General features: G+C 48.7%; 1 protein-coding gene across 1 annotated transcript in view; it reads right to left on the bottom strand.

The window, feature by feature from the left end:
* Cnih3 (cornichon family AMPA receptor auxiliary protein 3) overlaps positions 1-10,760 on the bottom strand; it is a 115,022-nt gene that overhangs the window by 46,767 nt on the left and 57,495 nt on the right. The window contains exon 3 of the mRNA XM_031336874.1: positions 9,182-9,229. Coding sequence (XP_031192734.1) covers positions 9,182-9,229 — 48 coding nt within the window. The remainder of the gene's footprint in view (positions 1-9,181; positions 9,230-10,760) is intronic.

The following is a 10,760-nucleotide window of genomic DNA, read 5'->3' as shown; positions in this document are numbered from 1 at the left end:
AGGAGACATGTATTGCCACTTCCTTTGGACACTGTGAGGAAAACCCTGGTAGGTGTGGAAAGATGGGATGTGGAACAGGGGTGGCCAACCACGAGGAGCGAATGGCCTGCGGACCACCACAGATTTAAAGATGCCTCATGAAAACAAGAATGCTCCCTCCCAGACATGCCCCACCAAGACCACAGAGCCCAGCACATGCTCCATGGACTCACAAGAGCAAATGGTGAGCAAATGGTGATGCAAATGGTGGCTCCCGTATGCTGGCCTGGTTCTTTATTATGGTGGCCATAGAAATCTGATCTGTAAATGTCAGGCAGCTACCTGGATTCCACTGAAAAGCTGACATCGCTGTGTTTGCCAGGGATGTGTGTATCAGGCCCTTGTGTGACCCTGCGGGTCTCTGGGGGCAGGGCGGGGCGGCCCCCCCCCCCTGGTTGAGGTAAGGACACGCCCAGTTCTGTGACTCCAAGCTTCCGGCTCAGGGACCTTGCGCCAGCAGTGTTTATGCCGTGAGTAAAACATTCCATCTCTCTCTCTCTCTCTCTCTCTCTCTCTCTCTCTCTCTCTCTCTCTCTCTCTCTGACTAACAGGGAGTTTGCCACAGAGAGTGCCTGAAAATAAATTATCCATGAGGCATGGCGTCGGCACTACTTGTAAGCTTTGTTCCAGGATATTTTTACTTTTCTTCAAGCATTCCCTTCAGGGTGAACTATCCCACCACGAAGCTAAATGAGATTAGAATGGAGCCTTAGAGGAAGCAAAGTGCGTTGAACTATCCCTCGGGCCCCGTGTGGCTCTCAGGGTTGGTGTCCTCCCTTTAAAATAGATAAGCTACGTTACTGGAGAGGTGGCCCTTATGGGAAACACTTTGAAGCCAACCAGTGATTGGCCCTGCAGTGTAGAGAATCAAACTGTCTTGTCTTCTGACTTCACTCGGAGACTGTCAGACCCATAGGCCTCAGTTTCTCAATATGTTCAGTGGGCCCATGGTTTCACATACTTGACAAGGTTGCTCTGGGGGATTAGATGGATTAATACCTTTAAAGACAGAGTAATACTCCCACTGTTCCACCTTAGACATCCCCAAGCAATGGGTATTTCTGGTCTGGAAATCTTATCTACATTACAGATGGCCACTCTGAGGCATTCCACATAATAGCCTCTGAGTTTATGTGTCCCTGTTTGCTGCCTTATGTCCTACAATGAAAACATCTCATCCTCACCTCCCTCCCCCCCCCCCCCCCCCCCCCCCCCCGGGGCCCTGCAGGAAGACAGTATTGATAGATAAAAAGGCTTTGCCGCTAAGCCAAGGCAGCACCTGAAACAGAGAAAGCCTGTAAAAAGAGGGGAGGGGCATCCTCCCCATTCTCCCGACCAGAGAGTGCGCAGTAAATATTACGTACCGAAACAATGTGGGCCTTTCTCAAGGTTCCAACCCATACTTACACTGAGTAATTATTTAAGGAAATTGGACAGACTTTGAATCCACATATCTGAAAATTTGTGGAATCAGAAAATGGGATGAATTCTGACATAGAAAAGAACCTTTTTAAAAAAAAAAAAAGATGTTCAGGATGGTGAAGCTGAGCTTGCTGAAAGGGTAAAGAACTTGACACACAAACGTGATAACCTCAGGTCAATCCCCAGAACCACATAAATGGGGAAGGAGAGAATGTCTCCACAATGTTGTTCTCTGGCTTTCACACCTGTGCTATGGCACACCCGTGCTATGGCGTACCCGTGTTATGACACACCTGCACTATGACACACCTGCGCTATGGCACACCTGCTTTATGGCACATCTGCGCTATGGCACACCTGTGTTATGGAACACCTGTGTTATGACACACCCGCTTTATGACACACCTGCGCTATGGCACACCTGCGCTATGGCACACCTGCTTTATGGCACATCTGCGCTATGGCACACCTGTGTTATGGAACACCTGTGTTATGACACACCTGCTTTATGGCACCCCTGTGTTATGACACACCTGAGCTATGGCACCACCTGCATTATGATACACCTGCATGCACATCATATACAGACAGCAATAACAGTAATACTAAATAAAGACTTCCCCATTATGAAGGACACGTATGTACAGGGGGCACTGCCTGGTGCTCTAACTTGCATCTTTACCATCTCCCAAGGGCCTATGTGTCATCTGAGTGTGTCATCTATTGGAGCTGGTAGCTGTAAGAGGCAGAGCCTAGTGGGAGGCTCTTAAGTCACTCTGGATGCGTCTTCAGAGAGAACTGAGGGGCCCTACTCTTCCTCTTTGTTTTGTAGCCCATGAGGTGAGCAGTTCTCTTTGCCATGCACTCCTTCCATGGTGCACTAACCCTGCCTGGGGCCATAGCATGAGGCCACCTGATTGGAAACTCCAGAAAGTGCGAGCCATGATAACCCTCAGCTCGTAAGATGTGAATTGCCTCGGGTATTTCATTACAGTACCAGAAAGCTAATACAGCTACCACCACCATAGTATTATATAATAAATCACTCTAAAATTCAGTGCCTTAGAACAACAGTAATTTACATTTGCTCACACGTCTAATAGGTAGGTAGGCTTGTGGGATCCAGTGGCCTTGGCTCTGAGCTATATATGGCTCAGGTGGCTTCAGTTTTCATTCTCCTCACATCATGGGGTTGGCCTTGGGAGTGTCAGAACTTATAGAGGCAGAGAGTATTTCCCAATGGTTCTCAAAGCCTCAATACATACAATCATCTAGCCATGTCCCCATGGACAAATCTAGTCCTGTGGTGGACCCCATCATCAGTACAGGGAAGATAATACTCTACGGTACCAGGAAGAAGTAGACCACGGACACAGGTGGAACCCACTTGAGGGACATGTGGCCCACGGAGTGGCACAGGACACTGGCCTCAGAAGAGAACCTCTTTGATGCTCTGCTACCCACTTCTTGGAATTCTCAACTTTTTTTTTTTTTTTTTTTTTTTTTTTTTTACACAAAGCCTTATATTGTCACTTTTCACTGGACCCTGAGAACCACGAAGCCAGCCCTGGATGCACCATATAAGTGTTTGTGCACCCATTTGTGTGACAATTTGTAACCACAGAGCCTTCTCATGTAACAGAAGTGACTTCCTCTGGAAAAGTGGTTGCTTTTGGAGCTACACCATGGAGCTTCTGTAATAGGTTCAGTTGACACTGGCAGCTTGAGCTCCTCCCTGCCATAGAGGGACCATCTGGGAAGCTTGGGCCAAGGAGCATGTCGGGAAACACCTGTAATCTTCCTGCCTCTGTGACTGGTCCGGTATTGAATCCAGAGCATCTGCCCCTGCAATCATCCCCCTGAAATCAGGTCCACTTCCTCCACAAACCCCACCCACTCCTCCATGTGCCAATGAGAATTCTCAAGAGAAAAATGGAGGTTGCCCATGCACGAGGGCTGAATTCATCTACGAACACCAGAACACCCACCGCGGAGGCAGACATCTAGGAGAAAACCAGACCATGAAGAAGGATCCTAGAGTTGTTAAGCAAGCGAGGTGTCCCAAACTAATCGCTAAGTCCTCATCACCATCATCACACACGCCCCCTACTCTCCACGGGGCCAGAGCAGCCAAACTCATGATCACAGCAGCCGTAAGTTCTTCTAACAGCTGAAGGCGCACAGCACTGCCAAATTCAAGGCCCAGGACTCACTGCTGATGGCGCAAGCCTCTTTATTCACACCCAGACTCTTAGGTTCCCACTTAAGTCCCTTCCCTGAGACCACTCAGTTCACAGATACAGCACGCTGCCCTCCACAGGTGTGCTCCCCATGAGAAGCCTAGGTGTGCCTGGGAGCAGCCACCAAACCTTCCGCGATGTGTCTCCAAAACAGTGCGCAACAGCCCGCAGAGCCTACTACACACCGGGCAGAGAGAGCCACCCGAGGAGCCAGAGGCTTTTGCCACAAAACATGAATCATAAGCTCAAGTCAACACTGGCACCCTGCAGTTCAGGCTATTACCCAAGGAACACATTTTCTGATAATTATAGAGCTAAAACTGGATCTACATTGCAGCCCCTTCCTTTCTCCCAAGAAGGCCGGGGAGGTGGCTTAGCAACAATCAGCTGCTGAGACGGATCACATTCTGGGCTGTTGGCTGGTTCCAAGAAATTTCTTGGAAGGTACAGTTCCCAGAAGGTAGCAATGCTAACTAGAAGCACGGGGGCCTCCACAATATCCCTAACAATTGCTCATAGCCCGGGGGAATCTGAACATAGCCCATTTGAAATGTGAGCAACAGGAGGGAGGGGCCCAGACTGTACCACTTGTGTTCACAACCCTGTCTCCAGAACATCAAATGGTACTCACCAGAGGAGGATGCCACCGGCCAAAGGGTCCTCCCAACCTGTGTACCCATGGACATGTCATAAGGGATTTTAGGAGAAGTGAGGGGCAGGTCACTTAACAATGGCATTTGGTAGGTGTTGAGCACATGTGGACCACATGTATGTCTTATCTAATTTAATTCTCAGGATAATGCCAGGGGGGTGGATCCTTACTGATTTCTCACCCTGAGGTCTGGGGATGTAGCTCAGTGGCAGGGCATTTGCTTCTCACCCATGAGGACCAGTGTTCCATACCCAGGTTACCCTCTTGAAAAAGAGACTCATCCTGAGCCACACCCTACAGTTCACACAAATGCTAAGTGCTACACAAACTCGTCTACTCCAGTCACATCCAAAATATTGGGGATAAAATCCTGATTAAAGGATAAGAGGCAATAAGAATCCAAAAGGATTCTGTGCCTCCTGGATTTCAGACTAGTCGCTGGTATCTCCTAACTCAGACATGTTCCAGATTAGTCTTTCCAATCGTCAATACGGCCTCATAATTAGGCATAAAGGTACCCCAAGAAATGATTCGTAAATGGTTAAGATTGGGCATTGTCTCCTGGCTGACACAATGTTTCCAACTATCCTAGTTTAATGTTTTACGTACTAGAGAGTAATCGAAGGGCTTCCACTCAAGGACATTAACTAGAAGTGTTAGGTCAGGTCGGGACTCCCCACTGCCTGCCCCGGGCTAGAACCAGAGAATTAGCCTAGGAATATCAAAATGCCTCAACAGGGAGGGCTCCACTCCTCTTCCTCCTGTTTCACACCTAGCTACCAGACCCTGCTGACCTTGATGTGCGGTCACCTGCCTATGTGACTCTTGACATCAGCCCTGCTTGCTGTGTTCTACTTAAGCCTGCTTTTCACTTTGTATAAGGACTTGGACTAGGACTAGGACAAGGAGAAGGACTAGCACTTGGACTCGCAGAAGGACTAACACTAGAATTTAGATGGGCTAGGACTCAGATTCATACAATCCGCATTCCCCCGGGCCCAGAGCGCTTGGGTCCGGGGGATGCAGCACCAGTCCAGAGGAGATAGCTGCTGCTTTAGACCCAGTATGTTTCAGATAGCCTCAGATGTACCTCAACTATTGAGCTGCCAGATTTACCATCTCTCTTTTGCAATGACTGTAAAAGTCTGATGCCATTTTTAAGAAATACATTCAGATCTAACATACCCTTATGTCGGCTCTGTCTGTTATTTCTTTGCATACGCCTTGTCGACCTGACTAGGACCCCCATTTCTCCCGCAGGTTGAGGGAGGCCCAGATCGGCCGGCCCACGGCAGCTAAGGTCATAGGCAGGATTGGAAGGCGGAGGTTTGCCGACTTCAACAATGTGGTAGTTTGAATAAGAACACCTCCCCCCCCTTACGGGCTCATATATTTGAAAGCTTAGATGCCAGGAAATGGCACTATTTGAAAGGATTAGAGGGTGTGGCCTTGTTGGAGGAAGTGTGTCACTGGGGTGGGCGGGCTTTAGCTCTCTCCCTCAGCCGACAGATCAGGACGTAGCTCTCAACTACATCTGCCTGCACGCTGCCATGCTCCCTGCCGCGATAATGATGAACTAAACCCCTGAAACTGTAAGCAAGCATCCAGTTAAAGGCTTTCTTTCCTACCAGTTGTCTCTGTCATGGTGTCTCTTTACAGCGATAGTGCAGTCACGAAGACAACCACGGCTCTCTAATCCTAAAGAACCTGGAGTTGGCTGGGAGCGGAGACTGGAGTGTGGAGCTAAATGCCGACTTCAGAGAACATGGGGATAGGAACACATAGAGGGAATGAGCAGGACCATGACATGGGGTTAGCAGTTATTTTAAAATACAGGCAAGCCGGGCATGGCGGCAACACACCCATAATCCCACCAATAGCAACATGGAGGCAGGAGGATGAGGAGCTCAAGGCCAGCTTTTGCTACGTCATGAGTTCAAGACCAGCCTAAGCTACATGAGACCCTGTTATGAAAAAGACAGATTAAATAAATAAATAAATAAATAAATAAATAAATGCCACACTTATGGGGTGAGGGCAGTATACTGTAGATATCCGGGAGTGTCCTGGCACTCCCAAAATGAAGACTATGGAAGTGCTCCCTAATAAGAGGGATCAAAGTAGCTATTATTTACTCTCATAATAAACACAGAGCAAGAATCTTACACTCGGATGTATTAGCATCTCACTTGTACCTTTGTCCTTTAGAGTAGGAATCTCCCACTTACGGTGGGTACATACATAAGTGGTGTACTTCAGTACCCGTCTCTGAGGATAACGGTTGAAGGGAGGAAGATGTAGTTTCAGCTGTCCTGAGCCTAAGTCAAATCAGGATGATAACTAACTCAACAGTGATCAGATGACCAGATTTATATCACCATTGAGTGGTAGACATCACTATATGCATACATATACACATGTCTCTTAATGTACGTAATGTGCATTGTCTGAAGAGGGTGTTGAATCCCCTGGAAACGGGTGGTTGTGAGTTTGCCAGGTCAGCAGAGGGCACTGAACCCAAATCCTCTGCAAAAGCAACAAATGCTTTTAATTATCATTTCTTCAGCCCCATAATAAGTATTGTTAATCTATGGATGAGATGCTATTCTTATTCCACCTCTGAGTGGGTAAGATTTCTCCCATCTCGCCAGGCAGTGGTGGCGCACGCCTTTAATTCCAGCACTTGGGAGGCAGAGGCAGGCGGATTTCTGAGTTCGAGGCCAGCCTGGTCTACAGAATGAGTTCCAGGACAGCCAGGGATACACAGAGAAACCCTGTCTCGGAAAACCAAAAAAAAAAAAAAAAGAATCTTACACTCTGTGTGTCACTCACTGTAACTGCATCTGATGATCAGCTCAGCATCATGACCGTCAAAGTATCAGAGACAGACATTGTGGGTAGCGCACCTAAGTGCATCCGCGAGAACTGCCTATAGAGTTACCAAATTAAACTAAAGAACATGTGAATGATAGCAAGTGCCCAACAGCCAGATGCAGAGGTCTCAACAACTCAAAATTACACCCAGAAAGACATCATATTCAGCCAACACATCCATGATGCTCTTGGGTACCCAGAGCAGCCAGACCTAGGGGCCAAGAACAGATGCTAGTAGCATTTTAAGCTGGAAGTCAGCCTGTGGCAAGAGCCTGGAGCAGGAGGGAGATATCTGGAAGGAAGAAAGGGGTAGGCACTCAACTGCTCCTGCCTTGTTAGCTCTGCAGGGCTGGCCATTCTGCAGGGCCAGGGAGCCGAGAGGCTACAGGGAATGGTATCACACGGCTACTGTGCCTGAGGCCTTCAGTTCAGTGTCTGTGCCCTCTGATGATCTTGGACTGTCTTCCCTCGTGTCGCTCAGCACAGTGAGCAGCGATTTGTGTCTAACTAGCATCCAGAGCAGCAGCCAAAAAGGAAGGAGTAAGGTACTTGGAATACAGTCAGAGTTCCAGATTAAAACGCTGCTTTAACACAATAAGTCTACTGCTTAGAGGGACATATGCAAACCACATGCAGATTTGCATACGTCAAAGCTAATCCCTGTACAGTTTACTTCACATCCTCCCTCTGACCTTGGAAAAGCCTGGGGCTTTAAGATGGTAGGCAGTGGGACCTTCACAGGGGCAAGGGCCAGCCATTTCCTCCTGTGACCAGTCTGTGGTCAGGCAATATAAGGCAGATTAAGGCTAAGAGTCATGAATATGGATGATCACCTGCCAGACAGCATGATAGGCTCAGGATGAGAGGGCAGCAACTTGGGAGTCTGAGAAACAGCAGTTTGATTTTTCTGGCCCGTGGCATTATCTTAAAGAACAAACCAGAGATATGGAATTGATGACCGGAGTGTGCTGGTGTGTGTGATGGCATCTACAAAGTAATTTGCATATCTTGATGCAAATTATATGCTATTTTCTAAATTATTCTTTATTCCTTGAATCGCTAATATTATCGAATGCATGCTCTTATCTGAGCATGCATCCCTGCTGAGACCAGTAAGATGTGAAATTCTAACATACGGGGTTTCTCAGAAAACATTAAAGGGGCAGGTAATTAACTAGAGAAATGATTGACTTCTAGATCAGACTCTCTCCAGTAAAATGCAGAAGAGAACTTTGAAACTGCATACAGCCGTTCTCCTTTCCGACAGTGTTGTGGAGTGCTTGGTTTTGCAAAAAAGCTGCCTTTGGGCAGACAGATGGCTTCCCCGTGGCCTGTGGCCTCCACTCTGTACGGAGGTCAGGGATCGCCACCAGCTCAAGGCCGTGTTGTTACCTTGCTTGTTTCACCCACGAGTCTCCAAACTTCGCTGACTCGCTTTCCTGATGGGAGGACAGAGTCCGAACAGCCGGTGTCAAATGCCCGCCCCAAGAGCCATGTGCACCCTCGTGCTCTTAGAAGGAGCATTAGAGCAGCTCTGGTCTACTGCCCCCCACTTTAACAGCGTCCCTCTAACATACCTGGCCGAATGGCCAAACTGCAAGTTTGAGTGGCATGTTCAACCCTCAAGACAGCCAGCATTTAGTTAAAAAACTTCCTTCCGTCAGGAGGTGTTATCAATATCCGGAGCCCAGCACAGACAGGAAGAGAGACTGGGAGGAGGCGGGAACTATAAATGCCAGTCATCATCATACAGAAAGGAGAAACCCTGCAACTCCAGCCAGAGACCCCTTGGTCATACCCGGCGTCTCGTTGACACTTGACTGAAGGCCACCTCCTATAATTAGCTCCTCTTGCCACCGAAGATTCTCCAAATCTGTTCCCACCTTGCCCTCCCTGCTGTGGTTCACCCCTTCTCTCTGACCCTTCCTCCGCCCACCTGGGGGACCCCTCTGACCTTTCTCAGAAGGAAGCAGATGCGTTCGATGTTCCTCAGCCGCTCCCTCTGGGGATGCACAGGAAAGAAAAGAGAGAGGTGGTTATGGGTGGGCTGGGAGCATGAGAAGCAAGTAAACTAACCCAACAGAAGAAACAGAAGCCCCCAGAGACCCAGCCTGGGCATGTGCCAGGAATGCCCACCCAGTGGCTCTGCCCAGTCTGAATGGCTTACATTTATTTACTCCTCGGGGCCACTTGCTTTTTGTTCTCTTACTCTGTTTTGCTTTGTTGTTTCGTTAGAGAGAGGGTACTACTCCGTAGCACAGGCTAGCTTGAATTCATTGTGTATCTCAGGTTGGCCTCAAACTCATGACACCCCCCTCCTGCATCAGCTTCCCCAAGGAGGTCTTACAGACATGAACCACCGTGTCTGGTGGACATTCACCTTTAAGAGAACTCCCCTGGCAAGGTGGGGAGATGACTCAGGGAGTAAGGTGTTTCAGATCCCAGAACCCATATAAGGAGCCCAGAGTAGTGACATTGATCTATAATCTGAGTGCTGGGGACAAAGAGACACGAGGATAGCTGGGACTTGCTTACCAGCCAGTCTAGGCAAATCTAAGACTTCAGTGAAAGGCCCTGAAGATGATGATGATTTTAACTACGTATATATGTGTGTGTCCAAGGATGGGTATGCAGACATGGGTGCAGGTATCCACAGAGCCCAGCAGAGGGCATCAGAGCCCCTGTAGCTAGAGTTACAACTTAGGTGGGTGCTAGGAACCAGACTTGGGTCCTCTAGGAGAGCAGTACAGGATTGTAACCACTGAGCCATCTTTCCAGTCGTGCGAGAGAACCAGCCTTAAAAAACAAAAGCTGAGCCGGGCGATGGTGGCACACGCCTTTAATCCCAGCACTTGGGAGGCAGAGGCAGGCAGATTTCTGAGTTCGAGGCCAGCCTGGTCTACAGAGTGAGTTCCAGGACAGCCAGGGCTACACAGAGAAACCCTGTCTCAGGAAAAAAAAAAAAAAAAAAAAAAAAAAAAAAAAGCTGAAAGAAACAAACAAAACCCGTGCAGAACAGCTGATAAAGACACGTGGCACCAACCTTTGGTTGATGCACACATGTGCACACACATGAACATGTACACATATGGTGCACCTTTTTTTTTTTAATTTATTTAAGAAACCCTCCCGGCAAAAGCATACATTCTTCCTTCCTCACTCAGCACTCATCTTCCTATAGTGGAAGTCTCCACGCGCACACAGCAGATGGCCCAGCAGCAGAGTGGCCAGCACATGCTCACTGGGTGTCTCAGTCCCGGGACACCTCCCTGGGTCTCGAGGAGCAGCATACTTGTCTCCTCATTGGTGGCTACTGTCGGCTTTGTCTTTTCTGTGTGAGTGTACTTGGTGGAAGAAGCCTTCCCTGGAGTCAGCTCCTCATTGTGCCCTGGGCTGGGACTTTTCTAGAAGTCCACCTGTCTCCCAGGACTGCCACGTTGCCAGGGAATGAGGTTAGGGAGCTGGACAGAGGATGCTGCCCACGGCAGACGTTAAATGCCCTCGCTTCCCCTCCCTCCCTCCCTCCCTCCCTC

Source organism: Mastomys coucha, unplaced genomic scaffold, assembly GCF_008632895.1.
Source record: "Mastomys coucha isolate ucsf_1 unplaced genomic scaffold, UCSF_Mcou_1 pScaffold1, whole genome shotgun sequence".
NCBI classification, from domain to species: Eukaryota; Metazoa; Chordata; class Mammalia; order Rodentia; family Muridae; genus Mastomys; species Mastomys coucha.
The sequence above is the reverse complement of the archived record's forward strand: the minus strand, read 5'-3'. Positions and strand labels throughout refer to the sequence as shown.